The sequence below is a fragment of the Macaca mulatta genome, chromosome 12, assembly GCF_049350105.2.
Source record: "Macaca mulatta isolate MMU2019108-1 chromosome 12, T2T-MMU8v2.0, whole genome shotgun sequence".
Lineage (NCBI taxonomy): Eukaryota > Metazoa > Chordata > Mammalia > Primates > Cercopithecidae > Macaca > Macaca mulatta.
The window spans coordinates 106,965,575-106,988,997 of NC_133417.1; the positions used below are offsets into that span (position 1 = coordinate 106,965,575).

At 40.2% G+C, this 23,423-nt stretch overlaps 1 protein-coding gene and 1 pseudogene across 2 annotated transcripts in view; both read left to right on the forward strand.

Moving 5' to 3' along the window:
* Nucleotides 1–23,423, forward strand: part of CDK15 (cyclin dependent kinase 15) — a 92,117-nt gene that overhangs the window by 6,659 nt on the left and 62,035 nt on the right. For both annotated transcript variants that reach the window (XM_015110670.3, XM_015110669.3), the window contains exons 4-8: nucleotides 88–167; nucleotides 10,385–10,479; nucleotides 11,244–11,306; nucleotides 21,502–21,625; nucleotides 23,234–23,354. In XM_015110670.3, the coding sequence (XP_014966156.1) occupies nucleotides 88–167; nucleotides 10,385–10,479; nucleotides 11,244–11,306; nucleotides 21,502–21,625; nucleotides 23,234–23,354 (483 nt within the window). The remainder of the gene's footprint in view (nucleotides 1–87; nucleotides 168–10,384; nucleotides 10,480–11,243; nucleotides 11,307–21,501; nucleotides 21,626–23,233; nucleotides 23,355–23,423) is intronic.
* On the forward strand, nucleotides 11,411–12,521 carry LOC106992682 (ubiquitin-conjugating enzyme E2 variant 1 pseudogene; annotated as a pseudogene).

The following is a 23,423-nucleotide window of genomic DNA, read 5'->3' on the forward strand; positions in this document are numbered from 1 at the left end:
GTGAAACTGCTTTTGTTTGATCTTTGGTATAAATTGCTGCTTAGAACCACCTCAATAAGTGTGTGCCCCTCAATCCCTCTTTTCTAGAATAAATGGACAACTAGTGGCTTTAAAAGTCATCAGCATGAATGCAGAAGAAGGAGTCCCATTTACAGCTATCCGAGAAGGTAAGAACAGCAGAAATGGACCCAACAGATCTGTTTTGACTCCTTGATTTGGTAAAAAATTTATTGCATTGATCCATTCAGCATCTAGTTTTGATTCTTCTGGAATACTATAATTACATTTTTATTTTTCATACAAGTTTTTCAAGAGCATTTACACTGCTATTTTATTACTTAATTTTGAGGAAATTGAGATTTAAAACTATTATATCACTTGACCGAAACTATGAATTCACTGAGCAATTACTAATACTTTCCATGTGTTTGGCCTCATGCTAGGTGCTAAGGCTATACCTATATAACCTCAGAAAATTCCTATAAAAGAGAAAGTATATAATCACACAAATTCTTACTGGGAAATTTGCCTGAACATAACATGTTGTTAGCTAGCACCTGGAGATTTTCCAGAAGGTATGCATTTTTAGTGTTCTGCCTGTATTTTGTCTGTGCCCTGGGCAGTATAGCAAATCGGTGAGGAACCTGGTGTCAAATGGACTTGGGTTTGAAGCATAGGTCCACCAATCACTAGTGGTATGATGTTGGGTAGATTACTTTAACTATTTATGACTCAGTTTATTGCAGAAAGAGGATAATAATAGTACCTATTTCATGGAGTTGTTATGAGGATTCAACAAGAATATGTATATAAAGCATTTATCACAGAGTCCATTTTTCAGAGTTCAACAAATGTTGACCATTATTATTCCATTCTTCTTTTCCTGGGTAATGTCTTATTTACCATCAAGATAACTAATACTTTATAATATAAAATATAAAGCCAACATAGTGAAATGAATCATTAAAAATATAATTTATCAACCTTTATTGCATGAGCCATTTGAAATAAGATGATGATAGGATTGCTGTGCATTTCAGCAAAATCCCAGAGAAATGGCACTTCCCTGGCCTTATTTTCTCCCACTTTTAACTACTTATTTTCTGTTCTTTACTAAGCACATGCTATATGCAGATTATGCTGCTGGATGCTGTGAAGGATGAGAAGAGAAACCCGTATCTTCGTTCTGTCATTTGTAGTCTTAACAGAGCACATGATTCAAGTCACAAGTGTATAAAAGACATAAACTAAGATTTTAGAGAACAAGTTAGTCTCAGTGTGACTGATGGAGTCAGTAGATTTTGAAATGAGCTTGTAAGGATGGGTTATGCAAACAGGCATGGAAAAAGCAATTTGGAAAATGAGTTTATAACTGAATTTGATATCCTTTCCAAAAGTCTTTCAGAGCCCCTGGGAAATACATCATTTTGAATTTAATTGGAGGGCCAAATGGGCTATTGGTTTAGCCAGAGATTCATCCTGGTAGGATCAGGTGCATTCTGGGAGAAGGCATGGTTTTAAATGTTTAATGTAATGGAAACTGCATTAACTAATGTACTTATTAATGGTCTCCATGAAAGGATGATCAGATTTGGAAAGAGATGTATGGGTAGGTTAAAGAGTATTTGTGAACGTAATAGAAATTCCCAGGTCACCTGCATAAGAGGAAGGTCTCCTTTGTGAGCTTGAGTTTGTCAATTGCTGAAGATTGGCTTTGCTTAGATATTGCCCACAGCCAAGTTTTTCAGGTTGACATTTAACTGTAACAGTGAAACCTTTTGCCAGGTTTGCTAACAGATGGTTCTCAGCATGGTTCAGAAAAGCTGGATCCGTTTTGTTCTGTATGCTAAATGTTTCTTTCATTGCATATTTACGGAGGAATTGCCTCTCCATCACAGGTGTTTACAATTACATTTAGTAGTCAACTGTGGACTTTCTTGGTTTGTTTTATGGACTTACCTTACCGAATGCTTTGCTTGTGTAATATTAAAAACCACAAGAGGATTTCTGACACATTGGAGGTTGTTAGGAATCCAATTTCCAACAATGAATGTTTCTTTTTACACCACTATAAAAGCTTGGAGCCCTTGTTAAAAGAGCCCTCTCCCCTCAAGAAGATATGAGGCTTCATTTGGAAACTTTGGCACTGTCCCATTTTTCCTGTAAGAACTTTAAGGATGTGAGACCAGGGAGACAGGAGGTTAAATGAGAAGGGCTGGAAGGCAAAATAAGAACAGCTGGAGTTCATTAGCTAAAATCCAGGGTCACTAGCTAAAAAGGCAACCGAAAGGCACGTGCAGGAAAACTGAACAAGTAATGCAGCCTTCTTTAAACAGCCTTGAAGCAGGAATTGCTTTTCCTGAACAATTTGGCTGCCCTGATGCTATAGCAGCCAAAGATTTATTAAGTATGATTTTACTACATATATGGTCTCTTTCTATACAGGTAGAATACATGTGGCAATTTACTAGTCTGGTCATTTGGAGTACTATTTTCATTTGACCTTAACATGTGATATTATGAAACTAGCAAAAGTATGAACAGCACTAAGGGAAATATATGTTTTTTGTTTTTTTTGTTTTTTTTTTTTAGATGAAGTTTTGCTCTTGTTGCCCAGGCTGGAGTGCAGTGGCACGATCTCGGCTCACTGCAACCTCTGCCTTCGGGATTCAAGCAATTCTCCTGCCTCAGCCTCCCGAGTAGCTGGGATCACAGGCATACACCACCGCACCGGGCTAATTTTGTATTTTTAGTAGAAACGGGGTTTCACCATGTTGGCCAGGCTGGTCTTGAACTCCTGACCTCAGGTGATCCACCTGTCTCAGCCTCCCAAGGGAAATATATCTTAATACATGTGTCAGGTGCTTTTCATACTTATTTCAATCCTCTTAATAACCCTTAGAGGTAGATATTATTAATATTATTCCACTATATGGCAGTGATTCAAACCAAATCTCTCTGATTCAAAAATTTGTATGCTTTCTATACACCCACTCTAGAAATATTCATTTAGCACCTACTATGACCAGGCACTCTGCTGAACTGCTAGATACGCAGCAATACACAAAATAGATGTGTTCCCTACCACTCTCATTCCTTTGCTAATTAAGAAAAGCAGAGGCCTTCATAGTACCTTAGAAATCTCTCACAATTGACTCTAGAATTGTATTTTAAGTGTTTATTTTTACAACTAGGAGAAAATACTTTCATTTGAATAGGTTAATGTGTTATGTTTTTACATAGTATAACATTTCTTAGTTTTATGAACTTTATAGCAATATCTTAATAATGTGCATTGTTTTAAATATTTTTGTTCAAGTGGTCAACTTTTGGTTTAAACTGAGGACTTTCAGCCTGCTAATAGCATTTTTCTTAGGAAGGAGTCGTATAACTAATCTTTTTTGAGGACCAGGCACATGACATAATCTCCCTTTCCCCCTACATAATATATTTTTTAAAAACCTTTATACTAACCCTAGGAAGTAAAATGTGCTATTTTTGTTTTGGAGAAAAGAAATTCCAGCTGCAGAGAGGTTAGGTAACTTGTCTGAGGTCACAGAGATAGTAATCAGAGTTGTTAGAATCCGTATCTATTCTATTTAAAATCCTTTCTACTTTATTATGATGAATTTGGAAATGCTTAACTAAAGTATTTGTTTAGCAACAGTAAATATAAAAATAGAAATCTGTTTTTCATGATACATTTTGTATAAACATTAAGGAAAATGCAGAAGAAGTATTTTTTTAATCTTTAATTTTAGATTCAAGGGGTACATGTCCAGGTTTATTGCATGAGTATATTGCATGATGCTGAGGTATCCTGTCACCCAAATAGTGAATATAGTACCTGATAGGTCATTTTTCAACCTGTGTCCCCCTCCCTTCCTCTCCCCTTTTGGAGTCCCTGGTGCAGTGTCTATTATTCTCATCTTATGTCTGGGTGTAACCAATACCCCCACTTATTAGCTTCCACTTGTAAGTGAGAACATGTGGAATTTGGTTTTCTGTTCCTGCGTTAATTCACTTAGGATAATGGCCTCCATCTGCATCTATGTTGCTGCTAAGGACACGATTTTGTTCTTTGTGTGTGTGTGTGACTGCATAGTATTTTATGATGCCAGTGTACCGATTTTCTTTATCCAATCCACCATTGCTGGGCACCTAGGTTGAGTCCATGTCTTTGCTATTGTGAAGAGTGCTGTGACGAACATACAAGTCTAGGTGTCTTTTTGACAGAACAATTTATTTTCTTTTGGGTATATACCCAGGAATGGAATTGCTGGGTCAAATGGTAATTCTGTTTTTGGTTTTTTTGAGGCAGGAGGTGGGACTCGACTCCAGAGGTGGGGCTTGAACACTGAACCAAATTTAGGACTAGCCGGAACAGGGCCTGGGTGGAGACAGCTTTCCAGAAGACACACCCACCAGTGTGCCATGTCAGTTTACCATTGCCATTGCAACCCCTGAAAGTTACCACCCTTTCCCATGGCAACAACCTGACAACCTGGAATTACCACTCTTTTCCTAAAACTTTCTGCATAAACTACCCCTTAATTTGCATATAATTAAAATTGGGTATAAATGTAACTGTAGAGCTACCTCTGAGCTGCTACTCTGGGCACACTGCCTATACAGTAGCCTTGCTCTGCAAGGAGCAGTACACCCACTGCTGCTGAACACTGCTGCTTCAATAAAAGCTGCTGTCTAACACTGCAGGCTCACCCTTGAATTCTTTCCTGGGTGAAGCTAAGAACCCTCCCAGGCTAAGCCTCAGTTTTGGGGCTCGCCTGCCCTGCCTCACTCTGAGAAATTTCTAAACTGTTTTCCACAGTAGCTGAACTAATTAACATTCCCACCCACAGTGTGTAAGCATTCCCTTTTCTTCTCAAGTTTACCAACATCCATTAATTTTTTACTTTTAAATAATAGCCTTTTTGACTGGTGTGAGATGGTATCTCATTGAGGTTTTGATTTGCATTTCTCCGATGATTCGTAATGTTGAGCAATTTTTTCATATGTTTGTTGGCCACTTGTGTGTCCAGAAGAAATATTTTAAATAAAATAACATATCATGTTGTATATTCATCAATTCTGATTCTATCATTGATTCTACAGTGCCGGTAATTGCAGTGTTTAAATTAGAAACAGCTCAGCTAAGAATCTTTTAAGATCATTCTCTAGTAGAAAAACATTACAAAGTAATGATTCCCAATCCATATATGAGAAAACTGAGCCAAAAATAGGCTAAGGGTCCTCTCTAAGGTCATACAATGAGGCAGGGGAGGAGGCTGATTAGAACCTCTGAACTGCCAATGACCACAAATAGTCTAGGGTATGCCTGGTTGACAGAAAGTCTACCATTGAACACAATCAAATCACATCACAAATATAGCAAATCCACTGTGCATAGTTACATCTTTATAAAACAAAACAATGCCAGGATAATGGTATGTGATCAGCATTACAATTCCAAAAATACCAAGACAACTACTTATCTGACACTTGTCTTACTATTTCTCTAACATTTATCTAAAATTATTTCAATTATTTCTTTTCTTGGAATGCATAACTTGACTCATTGATTTGTGATTCTCAGTTCAGAGGAAATGTAACAACAGGGACTAGAAACACTTTTTAATTCAATGTCCAATGAAGGTTGGGGAGGACTCCATCCTTGACTCATTATATGATTCCTCATAAACTCATTACAATTGGCCTGACTTTCATTAATTCATGAGCATTTATTGAGCACCACATGCCAGGCCTGTGCTAGTGCTGGAGATGCAAAGACAAGGGCAAGTTCAATCCATGCCCTCAATGAGTTTACAGCCTAAAGACGACTTTGACTACCAGGCCTTCATTATATAGAGCCACATCCTAGGACTTTGGAGAATCAGCTTTCTTCTGGAGACTTAAAGATATCCCTATTTACTTTTGTGTCATTTATTTGAAGAAAAACAAAAATAAGTATACATAGGATACATGAATAATAAAAAACACTATTTTATGAGACTCAGAATGCTAATTTTAGGATCTTTGCCCTTCTCAGTTGATTTTTGTGTCCCTCAACTGTTTAGTCTGCAGGACAGATATCACATCCTGCTGTGCAGTTTATAAAATGTCCTTAAAATTAGAAGAAAGAAAGACCTTTTCTTCCTGGGTTTAAGACCCACACATCTGAGGCTGTAGGCATTTCAGATCCCTCTGGTGGATGGACCAAAATGATAAACAATACTGTGAGATAAATGCTTTAAACATCATCTGCTCTTTCATCTGAATTCCCTATTCATTATTCAGCAAAATTCAGTTTTCATATAACGATTTCAGTAGTTCTAGGGCACTAGAAAAGCAGTAATAGGCATGGCCATAAAGCCTACAATATTTATAATCTAATGAGGGAGACAACTAAAAGAAAGGGGGAATAAAAGCATCTTCAACAGAAACACCCTTTGCCAACCAACTAGAGGTATAGAAAGGATATTAGGTAATTAGTGACCACTAATTTAAAGATAAATATTTATTGAGTGCCAGACATTGTTTTAGGCACTGGGTATATAGCAATAAACAAAAAAACAAAAGTGCCCGCTCTCAATGGAGTTTATATTCTCAATTGTGGAGACAGACAATAAGCAAATATTTATATATAATATGTCAGATGGTGGTGACAGGCACTATGGAAAAGAATAAAGCAGGGCCCAGAGAGAGAGAGGGTAGGATGGGGTAGAGGTGGGATGGTGTGGAGGGCTGCTGAGATGGGATGGAGTAGATGGCTGCTTTTTCATGTAGAATGGTCAAGGAAGTCTGTACCTGTGTGTATCATTTGAACGGAGGCTCTGAAGAAAGTGAGGAAGAATGAAGGCAGAGATGTGAGAAGAGAGGGTTACAGGAAAAGACAATGAGAAGTGTAAGACCACGGAGTGGAAGTGTGTTTGCAAGTGTGTCTAAGGAACAGCTAGGAGGCCAATGAGGCTAAAGCCAAGTGAGCAAAGATGGGAGTGTGAGGAGATGACAGGTCACGATGCGCACAGCCAACACAGTGGGCAGGAAATCACAAGTCCTTTGAATTTACTCTGCATGAGTTGAGAGGCCACTGGAGGGTTTGGAACCAGGAGGCATATGCCCTAACTCATTTGAGAAGGATAGCAGTGTCTGGCTGTCCTGTGAATAAGTGGCCGTAGGAAGGAAGCGGGGAAGCAGGCAGTTGGGAGGCATTTGCAATAATTCAACCAACATATGATAGTGGCTTGGTCCAGGGTGCTGGCAGAAGGTATGGCAAGAAGGGAGGGGTTCTGGACAATCTGGAAGGTAATGCCAATAGATCTGTATGTGATAAAAAGTTGGATGAATGGTTAAAAAGATTTCTGCAAAGAAACTGTGGGTTGTGGGTAAAACTAGTAATTCCAATGTAAGTGAACAACAGAGAAATACAAAACAGACACATTTCCTACTTCTACAAAAACTAGAATTATCAAGAAAACGACATGAAGTTTATATCCAGTATTGTTAGCAGGAAGCCTCATCCCAAGTAGGTATTGTTCCTTGACCATTTTAGCAAATGAGAGCATGAGGCCATCATAATGAACAAAACATGCCATCATGATTTATAAAGAAGCATCTGGAGTTTTAGTAATATAGTTAGGTGAGACTAAAATTATATTAATCATAAAATTAAAATATCTTAACAATATTCTTAGCAATTTCAGTTTTACCATATCCTTTTGAAATCTAATTTTGCTATATGCTTCGCAACATAGGGGTGGGGGAAAGAGAGAAATGTATGAGATAATTTATAAATAAAAATACACATAAAGTATAAGCATTCTCAACTGATGGTCAGAAAATATGGAAGGTGTTTAAGACTCTAGCAGAAACATACCATAAACAAGATTTTAAGACTGAGAGTAGAGGTTTAGTGGGGTTCAAGGTGAAAGGCAGGGGCAAGAAGCTGGCAAGAAGAGGGAAGGGATACCAATTCTAATTTGCCTCTGTAATGCTTTACATTTACCAAGGTTCCACAAATGGTATCTGATTCCATCCTCATAGCAACCCTATGAAGTAAGTCAGAAAAGACGATGTCTCTTTTCCTAAGGAATGAATTGAGACTTGGGTTGAGATACTCTCCAGAGCTTACTCAGATAGGAAGTGACAGGGCCAGGATTCATATTAGGGCTTCTGGCTCCACAGACAGTTCTCCTTAAGACACTCAATAAATATGTTTGACAAATTAAGTGCTTACTCTTGGCTGAGTGTGGTACTAGGTGGTGTGGCAGCATCTCAAAAAGGGGGAAAGTCACTCCCTCAATTCCCATGTGGCCTTTAGTCTGAGACTAGGGAGATTAAACAGATGCCTGAGAAGTTGTTTATTACATTTACAAAGCAACACATTTGTAAAAGTGAAATAATAAATTTAGCCCATAAGGACTCTGGGGGCAAAAAGTAAAAATTAGAGCATTAGTCATTACAGCAAATAGGGTTAACAGGTGTGATGGAGCTCCTTTGGTGTAAGTCAGCTTAAACTGACAAGTAAAGAGAGCAATTCACTGGCTCCCAGATCTGATAACTACAGGTTGGTAGGGCATAAGAAATACCACCAGGAAGCCATGTCTCTCATTACCCAACACTGGTTTGCCGTGCCTTCATTTTATTCCCAGGCATGCTGTCACCAGGTGTTGGTAATCTGACCCCAGCAACTCCTAGCTAAATCCTACAAGTTTAGCTCTCACAATAGAAAAGAAAGCACTTCTTTTCTAATGGCACCAGCAAAACAGGGCTCTGCCAAACTTGGGTTTTGTGCCTGTCTCAGAACCAATCACTAGGCATAGGGGAGTGCCGTGCTCTGATTGGTCAGCTCTGGGTCACATGCCCACTCTTGGGTAGAGGCAGGGTCAGCCCTGCCAGATGAGCATGGTCTGAGGAAGAAGACGGTTGTTTCCCCAGGGGAAAATAGAAGTGCCCCTACTAGAAGGGAGGGTCAAATCCCTTCTGTCAGGAGGGCAAAATGACAGATTCACTAAAATAGGTTGATGACTGAAGAAAATAATTTTGTTCCTAAATTTAAGGGAGTATTTCAGTTGTTTGTTTCTAATCTTATGGAATTCTACACTGGGAGGGAGTTGGTGCAGGAGATTCATGATATGCAGGCATAGGCTACAGAATGCTGCTTTGAGTTTTTATCCTTTACTTTTCCTTTCCTTTAAGCTTTGACACGATTTATTCATGCAGGGATGCCCTGAAGTGAGCCTCATCATCTTTTTTTTTGAGATGGAGTCTTGCTCTGTCACCCAGGCTGGAGTGCAGTGGTGCAATCTTAGCTCAATGCAACCTCCGCCTCCCAGGTTCAAGCATTCTTTTGCCTCAGCTTCCTGAGTGGCTGGGATTACAGGTGTGCACCACCATGCCCCACCACACCCAGCTAGTTTTTGTATTTTTAGTAGAGACGGGGTTTCACCATGTTGGCCAGGCTGGTCTCAAACTCCTGACCTCAGGTGATCCACCCATCTCGGCCTCCCTGAGTGCTGGGATCACAGGTGTGAGCCACCGTGCCCAGGCCTCATGGTCTCTTTATTGTACCTTTTCTAGTCTCTGCTTTCCTGAAGCCAGAGGTCTTCCTATCTCCGGAAGCTCAAAGACAGACTTTCAAACCCCTCCCAACCACTTGGCCTTTTGTGATGACTTCTTCCCTTCAAGGCTGCCTTTAGTAACCTATTACTGAAGAGGCGAGAGAAAGCCCTCAGCCTTCTCCACTTTCACCTCCCTGGGCTCCCCAAGTTTGGCTGACTCCTCTTTTCAAGTTCACATTTTCTCCTTTCCACAGAGGTTTGCAACATTACCTTTAGGAAATCCTCTCCAGTCTCTATCATGTTTCAACAGTTCTTTACCCCATGCTCTTATCCCTGTCTCCCACCAATCATATCCACCGGCCTTATTGACCGCTTGTGAGAGTTAGAATTTTGGAGACTGGTCATGTGTCACAAAATCCTGCTTTAGAAGGCAGAACACTCCATTTCCTACTCGTCCAAAGCACTTTATCTCTCAGGCCTCTCCTCCTGTAGCTCTGAAGCTAGGTTGATGAGATTCCCAAAGGGGAGCATTTAGTGATCTGAGTGCTTTGATGAAATTGATTAGGTAAATGGAAACATATTTTTTGCAACTACTGTAGCCTGTAGGAACAATAAGTTGTGTAAATGCAATGTTTTGCCATTTTTGAAATAATGAAGGTTCTTTGTAATTTTAAATATTCTTTTGCAACAAGAGATTGTTTTCCAGCAGTAAAATAGCCAGAATGTTTGATGTGAAATGTTTAAAAAATATATACTGCCTGATATCTTTAGAGCAGCACTTTCATTATCAATGATGGATTTAACATTTTGTTGAATTTTTCTAGCTTCTCTCCTGAAGGGTTTGAAACATGCCAATATTGTGCTTCTGCATGACATAATCCACACCAAAGAGACACTGACATTCGTTTTTGAATACATGGTGAGTTGTTCGAGCATTTTACAACACATGAGAAAAATAGCCTGGTACTTGTATAATGAATCTGTTAATATTTTATGGCATGATAAAACTTTTATTACACAATGTGGAAAGTATCATGGAAATATTCATTATTGTGATTAGTAGAACCTTATTGTTCCCACATCCGTCTTTGGTCCTGCTTCCTTACCCATGACTTTTGCTGTCCTTTTTCCCCTCATCAGCAATAATAAATGAGGATCTTGAGTTTACCTCCTAAATAAAGCCTTTGCACTTATTTTTAATCTAGTTTTAATCACTATCTGAGCAGAATCCAACATTTTTTTCATTGACAATAAAGGTAAAAATCACAAGATATTTAAAAATTGTATGCAAGCTTGCTAAAGAATAACTCATGTTGTATTTTTGGAAGAAAAAATATTTAAATAAGCAGAAAGAACTTGTAAGGTATGTGTACTTGACTTGCCTCCAAGGACACTTGGAGAGTGAAAAATTCCTGCGTCGTCGTGTTCAGTGCCAGTCATTTAAAATGAGCATCTCTGTGCTGAGAAACAGGCTTTGTTCTAAGAGCCACCAGTTAGAAAGACACACTGTGTTTGACCTTAACAGTGGGTTCTCAGAAAACCTGGTTATATTCCTTTTGTACCTTTTTCTTAAAATTCTGTACTTCGTAATACCTTCTGACAGTCAAGTCAATGTTCTGCTTTAGGAAACTATCCAAGCACCACTGAATTCACTCTCTTCTCTTTCTCTGCTGTTTTATTTAGCACACAGACCTGGCCCAGTATATGTCTCAGCATCCAGGAGGGCTTCATCCTCACAATGTCAGAGTGAGTACGTTAAGGGTCAGGACCCTCTCCTGGCTTGCCCACAGAAGGAGAGTTCTGAAACAGACTGCCTCACAACGCAAAGTCCTATGATACTAAATAAGAGGATGGACATCACTGATATTCCAGAGAAAAGTTTTGTTTTTGTTCTTTTTTAAAAAAAAAAAAAGGAAAGAAAGAAAGAAAAAAGAAAAAGAGTTGCTGAGTTGCCCCTTAAGATATAGAGCAATGTTTTCTGAGCAACCTAATGCTGTCAGTCATGGCCACATGCAAATGTGTCTTTAGATGAATAAACAAGTGAAGGAGAATTATACTAAAAGGAAAAAACTAAAGCTAGGCCATCGTAAAATAAATACCTTCTTCCTATCAGATTACTGCGGTCTGTGATGAAGTCTGCAATACTTGTTCTAGCAGATCCTATTATATATGTGGCCCTAATTCCTATTTTTCCAGTCATTAGAATAGAAATAATAATAAACTTTTAACTAGCTATAATTCTACATGTTATAAATTTTAGAAACCATTTATATTTCATACTTTTCATTCCCTAAGGTTTTATTGGCATTAATTAATTGATTGGCTCTTAAAATAACCATATGAAATTTGTATATGATATATTTATTCATTTAACTAATATTTATTTATGTATTCATTTATTCATTCATTTAAGAAATATTTATTGAGTACTTAGTGCTGTAATAAGTTCTGGGGTTTCAATAATGAATAAGTTGTGTTTCTTATTTTCAATGAGCTTAAAGTCCAGTAAGATATATGAACTTAAATAGGCAGTGAGGGCCACCCTTCAAGCGACAGCAACGCAAGATGGCAGCCACCATGGGCTCAGGCAATTTATGAAAACAGAATATATAGCCTTAAAATAGAATGTGGACCTAAATACCCAGAAGCACTCCCCTTTGTAAGATTTGTAACAAAAATTAATATGAATGGAGTTAATAGTTCTAATGGAATGGTGAACCCAAGAGCTATATCAGTGCTAGCAAAATGTCAGAATTCATATATCATCAAAGTTATCCTTCAAGAGCTTCAGCGCCTAATGATGTCTAAAGAAAATGTGAAACTCCCTCAGTTACCTGAAGGACAGTGTTACAGCAATTGATCAAAAAGAAAAATCACAGGCCCTTCCCTCTCCCCAACATTTGGTGTAAGCAGTCTTCATTTTCCACAGTAGTAAATTTTCTAAATACATCTCATAGACCTCAAAGTACTGGAAAGGAAGCTCCTATTCAAAGGAAGTTTATCTTAAGATACTGTAAATGATACTAATTTTTGTATGTTTGAAATATTTAAGTTGTTAGCCTGGCGCGGTGGCTCACGCCTGTAATCCCAGTACTTTGGGAGGCCAGGGTGGGCAGATCATGAGGTCAGGAGTTTGAGACCAGCCTAGCCAACATGGTGAAACCCTGTCTCTACTAGAGATACAAAAAATTAGTCAGGTGTGGTGGCACATGCCTGTAACCCCAGCTACTCAAGAGGGTGAGACAGGAGAATTGCTTGAGCCCAGGAGGTGGAGGTGCAGTGAGCAAAGATCGCACCACTGCACTCCAGCCTGGGTGACAGGGCAAGACTCCATCTCAAAAAAAAAAAAAAAAATGTAAGTTGTGCTATAATTAATAAATAGGTGGTGAGAATCAAAGTGCTAAAGCCTATGGCCGTAGTAACTAGGAATACTGTGGGAACACATAATAAGGGAACCTAACCCAGTCTTGGAAGTAAGGTTTTGGAAAGGAATGTTTGAGAACAAAGGGTTGAGAAGAGTGAAAAAAAAAAAAAAAAATTAAAATACCAGTGAGCTGTGTGGAGAATGGGATAGGGAGCTAACTAGAGAAACCAAATAGGAATGTTTCATGATGTGTTAAGGACCCTGGTAAGGGTGAAGACCATTACATTATCTGTACAATCGTGGGATTTTTTTTTATGGTAATGCTTGGCAATTTGAATAGAGGAGCAGAGAATGTAGACAGTTGGATTGAGTCAGAGTTGAAGTTCTGCCAGACATATGAAAGGAAGAGACAGGTAGGCAAGAGAGTTGAAGAGATTATCAAGACAGAAGTTAAGGTGTTGGCCAGTGGTATCTAGTCTGAGTCTAATCTGAGCGAAGGAAGTGAAGATAAGCAGCTTGCTGATAGTTATGAAGAGAGTGGAAGGGTTCAAGGACCTGGAGGTGTTGATTAAATAGAAGAATGGTTGGAGAAAGAATAACTGTGAGAGAGTGAGATTTTCAGGCTTGAGTGACTCTCACATAGCAGACACTGTGCTAAATGCTTCGAAGGAAAACTAGGCATAAAAGATATGATCCCTGCCCTCAAGGGAGTACAGCCAAAAACAAGAGATAAGAAATAGGCACCAATACTATTACAGTACACTTGTGTAGAATGTCAAGAAAGAAATACAATCTAGTACTATAGATGTGCAAGGGCATCAAAGATATCTTCTAGTTTTAAGAAGTTTGAGATCTTAGGCCGGGCACGGTGGCTCACGCCTGTAATCGCAGCACTGTGGGAAGCAAGGTGGGTGGATCACAAGGTCGGGAGATCGAGACCATCCTGGCTAACACAGTGAAACACCGTCTCTACTAAAAAAATACAAGAAAAAAAAAATTAGCCGGGCATGGTGGCAGGCGCCTGTAGTCCCAGCTACTCAGGAGGCTGAGGCAGGAGAATGGCGTGAACCCAGGATGTGGAGCTTGCAGTGAGCCAAGATCCTGCCACTGCACTCTACCCTGGGTGACAGAGCGAGATTCTGTCTCAAAAAAAAAAAAAAGAAATTTCAGATCTTAAACACACTGTATTTCAAGAGTCTGGAATAGGAGAGCATGTTACAGGGAGAGAAAATGTTTTCAGCAAAGGTACAAGGTAGGGAAATAGAGGATATGTTCGGGGAAGAGGACCCAAAAGTCATGGCTTGTTAGGGTTAGAGGAAACACAGTGTTTTGCAATCTCTAGGTTCCATTAGTGCGTTTTGAAATCAATATGGTGGTTAGCAACCTGCGTTTTTAAGAATGAAATAAATAAATGAGAAGAGAATAGAAAATATTAGCATGCATTACATTTTGAAAGAACAAATATTATTTTCTGCAACTTTTGCTCCAATTGTAACTGTACTTATATTTTTAATGTATGGATGTGAATACCAGATACATATATATTTCTTACTGTAGACTGCGGTAAAAAAATCTTTAAAGCACTAGCCTGGTCTAACTTCCTTATTTTGCAGAGGAGAAATCCAAGATCTGAGAGGACAAACATTTTGCCTGAGGTTACAGAACCAACTTATGCCATTGCTAAAAGCGATTCTTAGTTAAAATTCTTTCCCACTAGTGCCATAGTTCTGTTGACCTGAAATACAGAATATATTAGTTCTAGTTCTGTTGACCTGAAATATAGAATATATTAGTTCTGTTGACCTGAAATACAGAATATATTAGTGAAACAGCATATACAAGTCTGGGGAAATAGATTGGGTAGGTGGCTGAGAGCCTCATTTTCTAAGAAATGTGGACCTTGGGCAGGGTATGGTGGTTCATACCTATAATCTCAGCACTTTGGGAGGCCAAGTCAGAAGATCACTTGTGCCCAAGAATTCAAGACTAGCATGGGCAACATAGCAAGACCTCATCTCTACAAAAAATTTAAAAATCAGCTGAGCATGGTGGCATACACCTGCAGTCCCGCTACCTGGGAGGCTAGGTGGGTGGATCATTTGAGCCCAGGAGTTTGAGGCTGAGGTGAGCCATGATCACACAACTACACTCCAGCTTGAGTGACAAAGGAAGACCCTGTCCCTAAAAAAGAAAGAAATGTGAATTTTATTCCTTGGAGAGTACAGTCATTAGTCATTAAATTTGAGCTGAGAGAAAATGATATGATCAGAAGAAATTCATATCACTGTGGTCTGTAGGATGTATGAAAGGAAAGAAGAGACTAGAGTCAGGGATTCCACTTAAGAATTTTTTGTTTGTTTGTTTTGAGACAGAGTCTCGTTTTGTTACCCAGGCTAGAGTGCAGTGGTGCAGTCATGGCTCACCTCAGCCTCAAACTCCCAGCCTCAAATGATCTTCCCACCTCGGCCTCCCAAAGTGCTGGAATTATAGGTGTGAGCCAAAGAATTTATTGATGTGGCCTGGCCTAATGCTTCTCAAACTTCAGTGAGCAGACAAGGTGACTGGAGACCTGACTCAGCAAGTCTGGGGTTAAACCTGAACCTCTGCATTCTAACATGAGCCAAGCTGATGCAGGTGGTGCTGATCAAGAGCCAAGCACTGAGCAAGAATCTAGTTAGCAATTAGTAATCAAGTACAACATTATGGTAGTGACAATGAGAATGGAGAGGAATGTGAAAATCAGTAACAAAGAAGAGTTCACCTCTTGGTAATGTGAGCATGAGGAGGGAAAGGATGGGGCCAAACATAACTGGTTTTGAGTTTGACTGACGAGGAGAATTGTAGCTCTATTAACAGAAATAGGAGAAGAAGTTGGTTTGGAAAGAAAGAGGAGGAGTCCTGTTTCAGACATGTTGAGGTCCCAGGTGAGACAGAATCTCCAAAGGGAAATGAGCAGTAGGCAATCTAAAAGGAAATCTGTGCTCAGAAGGGAGCTGTGAGCTGGACGTGTAGATCTCAGGGTCTTCAGCACATAGAGTTTAGAAGACAAGGAATAGGCAACCAAAAGAGCAAATACACAAAGAGAGGAGGACTGATGATGAGACTTTTGCCTTTTGGGATGAGAAGAGGAACAGGAAATTAAGGAACGAAGGGAAGCAGCTTATAGGAATGCAGAGCATCTGGAAAAAATTACACACTGTCATGGAAGTTAAGGGAAGAAGCAATTTCAAGAAGGAGGGTATAGTGGACAGTATTGCAAGCATCGGAAATACAGCTAAAAGTCATACTCTTGACTGCATTGACCTTGTGGATTTGTGAGGGACACACTAATAAATAAAGGAATTTATTGTGGGTATATGGAGGCACAAAGGAAGAGGTTATCCAAATCAAAGCAGGTGGGAGTAAGGATGAGTTCTCCAAGGTGGAGGCATCAGTGAATGTGTGAAGGGGCACAGAGCATCCATGCCCATCCCAGGCAATCCTCCTCCAGAAGCCTCCATGAGAGTTCAGCTATCCAGAAGGTCTCTGTACCCTAATCTTTCTGGGTTCTGCAGAGGCTTCATTGTGTAGGCATGATTTATTAAACTATTGGCCACTGGTGATCAACTTAACCTTCTGGTGATCAACTTAACCTTCAGCCCCTCTCCCCTCCCTAATCGGGTCTTGGTCTTTCCAGTGACCAGTCCCTATCCTAAAGCTACCCAAGGGTCTGCCAGCTATCGGTCAACTCTACAAAAAAGACATCACTTTGGAGATTCTAAGGATTTTAGGAGTTGGCTGCCAGGAATCTAGTTGAAGATCAAACATATATTTCACAACATCACAGTCGTGCTATTTTATATAAGGAGCCATTAAGTGGTTTTAAACAAAGAGGTGATAAATTCAGATTTTCTTTTTATAAAGCTTACACTGATGACAGTGTAGTGAATAGACTGGAATGAGGGCAATACTTTTTTTTCAAAATGTTATATTCCCCTGACCCTACTTTCTCCTTGTTTTCTTCTACCTCTCTCCCTCTACTCATTCCCTGAATGCTGGTATCTGTTAAGGTTCCAGCCTTGTCAGTGAGGCTAATCAGAACCACAGTGGTACAGATGTGAGATGATGGTAGGAGAAAGTGGGCAGATATGAGACCAATTACTTAGCCAGAACTGATGGGAAAAACAAGAGTCAGCGATATTTTTTTCTGGATTTGAGTACTAAGATGGATAATGGTGCCAGTCACTGTGATAGAGAATCAGAAAGAAAAATTTACTTTGGAGAGATACGGTGAATGGTGTTTTAGACATGCTAAGTTTGAGGTGATTGCGGGATGTACAGGCGAACTCCAGATTATGTGGGCCTAAAGTGGAAAGGCAATCTGAATTGGAGATAAAGATTTTGAAATCATCAGAATACAGTTGTTCATTAGAGCACTGTCAATGGGTAAGATAGCTAAGGGAGCATGTGTAGAGTGATAACAGAAGATCAAAGATGGAGCCCTAAGAATATCAATATGTTATTATTTATTATTTTATTATGTTTTATTTTTTTAATTTAATTTTTATTTATTTGTTTATTTTTTAGATGGGAGTCTCTGTTGCCCAGGCTGGAGTGCAGTGGCGCAATCTCAGCTCACTGCAACCTCTGCTTCCTGGGTTCAAGCAAGCCTCCTGCCTCAGCCTCTCGAGTAGCTGGGTCTACAGACACCCCCCACCTCGCCCGACTAATTTTTGTATTTTTAGTAGAGGCGGGGTTTCACCATGTTGGCCAGGCTGGTCTTGAACTTCTGACCTTAAGTGATCCACCTGCCTTGGCCTTCCAAAGTCCTGGGACTGCAGGTATGAGCCACTGTGCCTGGCCTATTTTTATTTTTTATAGAGATGGTTTCTTGCTGTGTTGCCCAGGCTGGTCTCAAACTCCTGGACTCAAGCACTCCTCCTGCCTTGGCCTCCCAAAGTTCTGGGATTACACGTGTGAGTCCCTGCGCCTGGCCAGAATATCAATATATTAGATATCAGTAGAAGTAGAATCTATAAAAAGAACAGCCAGAGGGGTAGAAAAAAAATTAGGAGATTGTGGAACCGAAAGAAGAGAGCAGCGCCTCAGGAAGGAAGGCATGGTCTATGATGCCAAATGCTGCAAAGATAAGGAATAAGAGGTATCCATTGGGTTTCATAGGAAAAGTCATAGGAAACCATGGTAAAAAACACTGTGAATGACACAATCATTGCAAAAGCATTTTTATAGGGGGATGAATTTTGTATTTCAGAGGACAAACAATTCCATACAATGGCAAGATCTAGTGTGTGACCACCGGAGTTAGTGTCTGAAGTGGACTGGAGAAGCAGATCATTGGAGCTGAGAGGTTGGCTAGAGCTGTTCTCATGGGCACTAATGTCATAGAGGCAACAGCTGTAATCCAAGTGCCCACATCTTCAGTGAATGACAGAGAGTGATTGAGAGTTCAGTGAATGACCGCTAAAAGAAGAGTAATGGAAGATGTCACTGGATGGCATTAAAATCCAAGGGACAGGGGTTTTTACTTAAAAGTAGAGCAGTAATGGTTTTGAAGTGGTAGTGGGGAAAAGGGAGGCAGCTTATGACACTTGTCAGTGGTCAAAGGTATGAGGAAGTTATAGAAAAACTAATATCCACTTGAGAATACTATAGGGAAGCAGTGAGCTCAAGGTCTCATTTAAGGAAAGGAGCCAGAAGGAAATTCACCAGAGGTTAGCTTTTAGGTAGTTTTTAAAGCAGGATTGAGGAATGGAGAGTAAACAGTGAAAAGGTTTGGGGGAGAGGGGAGCAATAGATACGAGGCTGAACAGAGGAAGCACAGAGCAGAATGGAGTTGAGCATGTTGGGAGGAAAAGGAATAGTTGGAAGCTTATATTTTGAGTTGTGACCATGGAAGGCAGGGTGGGAATCCTAGTGAGGTTATCTTGTTTCATATTTCTAGTAGAATGAGTCCCAGGGATCAGGGGGATGGAAGGACTCAGGCTTCCCTATAAGGAGTTGGCTAACGGATCTCATTGGTTTTTGAGTAACTCCTGGCCCAGATGGCACTAGTTCAATGGAATTATTTTGTTCCCCCAAACCTTATTGAGTTGGAAACAGGTCTAACCCCTGGGATTTGGGAAGCCTTTCTGGAAAGAGTCACCCACAGTCTGGCTGATGTTGAACTGTGCAGACGCCATCATATTTGGTGATGTTAGGATGCAGTAACTGGTGAAGCTTCTGCAGTGTTGAAGGAAGAATCCAGGTTGGGAGGGATGAAAGGGTGAGTGGGTCGTGAGGTTTGTCAGCACAAAAGTTTTGAGAAATGTGGTTATAAAATGCCATACCTTAATGCTGCAGTGCTTTACCACTTACAAATGCCTGTAGACGTATCTGGCAGAGAGGAAAGGGGTTGAATGGCAAGAAGGTGGGAAGTGACTGTGGCTAATTAGTGAGAACAGTCTACACTCGAGACATAAAAGGCATTTCAAGCTGACCTACTAAGAAGTTCTGTCTCTGACTCAGCCAGCTCGCTCTCTCCTTCCCTCTCATGTTTTCATTTTCTGTCTTTTCTCTAGTTTCTCAGGATGGTATAGTGGAGTCAGACAAGTCTGAATTTGAGTCTTGGCTCTGACTCGTCCTAGACATGTTTTTAAAGTTACATTGAGCCCTGTTTTTCTCTGCAAACTGAGGATAAGCATGCTATTCCAAAGGCTGTATCCCTCACTGGTCACCAACTTCCTGTCTTCTATCTACCTGTCTTCATCTTCCTCTTTCCCTAGTCCTGCATATTGAAAAACTTTTTTTTTTTTTTTTTTTGAGACGGAGTCTTGCTCTGCCACCCAGGCTGGAGTGCAGTGGCACAATCCTGGCTCACTGCAACTTCTGCCTTCCAGGTTCAAGCAATTCTCCTGCCTCAGCCTCCCGAGTAGCTGGGATTATAAGCAGACGCCACAACACCCAGCTAATTTTTGTATTTTTAGTAGAGATGGAGTTTCACCACATTGGCCAGGCTGGTCTTGAACTCCTGACCTCAGGTGATCTGCTCGCTTCGGCCTCCCAAAGTGCTGGGATTATAGGCATGAGCCACTGGGTCAGTCTCAAAAACATATTTTTAAGCACATACTATGGTATCTTCTTGTCTTTTACCTAGAATTTAAGCTGGTTCTTTGTATTGTCTTTTCCATGAACACATTTATATTTATAACCAATCAGAAGGTTTAAATGTCAGTGTAGGAATTTTGTGCTGTGGAAGCTTCGTGGCTTGGTGAATGGTAAAATGAATAGTGTGTGTATATTTGAAGCACCAGGAAGAGAAAATGCTGGGAAGATTCATGGAACCAGTTAACATTTGACTAGGAGCCAGAAGAAATTTTTAAAATTCTTAAATGGTTTATGAACCTGATGTGGTAGCTACATGAAACCTGCACAGCTGCAGGTCTGCTATGGCAGGTAACTCCCCATGCTCCTGCTTCCATTGGACCATTTGGCTCCAATGTCTCCAGGTCATTGTTAGGTCAGTAGTGGTCCTAGCATCTCTGAAGGTCCTAGTTTTCTAAGATGCTGTTGAAAAAGAGGATTAATCCACATAACTCTCCATCTGCCATTTTGCCCATGTCCCAGGAATGCTGGGCCCGGCCCTTCCTTTCTGAACTGCCAGAACATGTTCTCAGTTGACACAGGTCTTTATAAATACTGATGTTGGTGTTTGAATTCTCAGTTGCCAATGGCACTGGAAAATAGCAAAAGATACTTGGAATACTAAGCATTCTTTTTTTCCCGTAAGTTTCCGTGATGGTGGGAACCTAGTAATGGCTTTGGTTTCAGTGCCTCATAACCACATGAAACATTTTTAAATTGGGGCTTAGAATGTGTTTTTCCCTTTTATTTCTCCACCACTACCATTTACCCTTTCTCCCTTCTTCCCCCTACAATTTATTCCTTATTCTTTTTTGATTTTTTTTTTGAGGGGGGGGTCTAACTTCTTTTGGTCTCTCTTCCCTTTTCATCGTACTATGTATTTCCCTTGTTTTCGACTTTGAATTTAAGACTTTAAAAATAGGTTTAAGAAGATAAAGATTTCTTTATTTTCTAATACCATCTAAAGATGTATTTTTAGTGTGGTCTCCTTGTGTTGTGTTTTTAAAAGGGTTTCATATCAGAGAGCCTGGAAAACTTAAGCAGTTGTAAACTTTAGAATATCATTTCCAGGTCAACTTTGATCTTATATGCCAAGTTCATCGGTGGGGAAAAAAATTAAATCTTTCACATCTAAATCAATAACTAGTGTTCCAAAGGAAACTTCAAAGTTTCACTTTAGATTTTTAAAGAAGGGTAATTCCTTCAGTATCAAAGAAATGAGATGTCAGGAAAAGCCGGATTCCCTTTGTTTAGGACACAGTCTAGTTACTTGACTTTCCTTGTCCTTTTTCTTCCCCCTCTGAATGTAAAATTCTTCTTCTTCTTCTTCTTTTTTTTTTTTTTTGGCTCTCAAGAGACACTTTTACTATATTCTTTGAGATGACTGTTTTTGATTTAGAGGCGAAATCAGCACGTGGTGGCTCAAATCTCCTTATGGATAGTGTTTCTTCCTTCCAGCTTTTCATGTTTCAACTTTTGCGGGGCCTGGCGTACATCCACCACCAACACGTTCTTCACAGGGACCTGAAACCTCAGAACTTACTCATCAGTCACCTGGGAGAGCTCAAACTGGCTGATTTTGGTAAGTCGCCCCTCGGGTCTCATTCTGGGCTGTGAACAATGACGCTTTTGTATGCGCTCGTTTAAGCATCGACTGGGCCTGGCCTTTGAAAACTGGAGGCCTGAGAACATGATGCTTTGTGAGGATATCAAACTACCATAAAGGAAGTGTGAGGCACGAAACAGGGAGGGATTGGTAGCTTTCTAGGATTCCACCAAGTCCCAGTTTAGTCAGATGGCCAAAAGCTGGGCACCTCTACTGCCCCACTGCCAGTTTTGATATAGAGACATTGGTAAACTGTACTTAGTAAGTTTTCCTAAATCTAAGTGAATATACAAATTATATTTGAGTAGATCGAGATTATCCCAAGATGATAAAGAGGCTAACCCCAGATTGTAGCATGGACTCCTGTCAGGATGGAGACTCCAGGACACTTGTTCCTGCTCTCCTACCTTCTTTATGTAGGTATGAGATGCAAAGTTTTGTTCCTATTAAAGTGAAGCAGATTTCCTCTAAGTATCACTGTATCTTTCCATTTTAGCACTTATCACAGTTTATAGTTATATTCACACACACAAATACATGCATACACACAAATATATATAGATTTGCGTGATGATTTTGTCTCAGCTGGACTGTAAGCATAATGAGGGCACCCTGGGTATGTTTTTGCTTATCATTTTATCCCTAGTGCCTGGTACCATAGTAGGTGCTTAATAAATACTTGTTGAAAAACTGGCTCTATGTGAGCTAAGGAACCAGTCTTCTCTGTCTGGCAGATGCCAAATGGTGATACTATCACTGCAGTATTTATTCTGAGATGGCAGCTTTTATCCTGACATTTAAGCATTTAACAGATATTTGTTTATCAATTTTCCATAATAGCAAACTCATCTATTGAAGTTTTTTTGCAATTCTGTGAGATAAACAGCTGACTGACAGAAAGACTCATTTTGCAGAACAGCACTTAGAAATTCATCTAAGGTCCTACCAAACTGATTAATTTGGATGAGCAGTCCCTACAGTTTATCTACTGAACTGGGCTTTCCTGGAGTGCCAAAACGGAAAGTGGCCATGTTAGTCATGAACTGAGCTCAGTTTCTGTTACAGAGACCCAAAATCACAGAGGTATAACATGCTAGAAACTTAACTTTCTCTTGCAACACAGTCCTGAACTAAGCGGGCAGAGCATGTGCGGTGGCCCCATGCTGTCTTCACCCAGGCTGCTTCTGTCACGTGGCTCCACCATCCCCCATTGCATGTTTCAAGATGGCTGCCACCTCCTGCTCATCACAGCCTGGAGGAAGGAGAAAAGGGAAACAGAACCCTTAACCCCTCCACTAAGGCATGATCTGGAAGTTCACACATCACCTCTGTTCATATAATATAGGCAAGAACTTAGTCACCTGACCACACTCAGCTGCCAAGAAGGCCATATCTAGCTGCAAAGCAGGCCAAAATTTGAGAAATTCACTTAAAGAAGTGATAGACAAGTCAAGATAGCGATTAGTTCTACTAAAAGCACCTAAATTTGTGTTTTTTTTTTAATGGTGTTTACCCCGGTCCAGTGCATCAAGGTGCAAGCCAAGGTCCAGAACAATGGGTTTTATGCTTTTCCCTTTTGGACAGGTCTTGCGCGGGCCAAGTCCATTCCCAGCCAGACATACTCTTCAGAAGTCGTGACGCTCTGGTACCGGCCCCCCGATGCTTTGCTGGGAGCCACTGAATATTCCTCTGAGCTGGACATATGGTAAGAGTGGTGCCAAGAAAATGGAGAAAGTGTGAGTCATCCTACTCACGAGGGTTGCTTTATCATCCA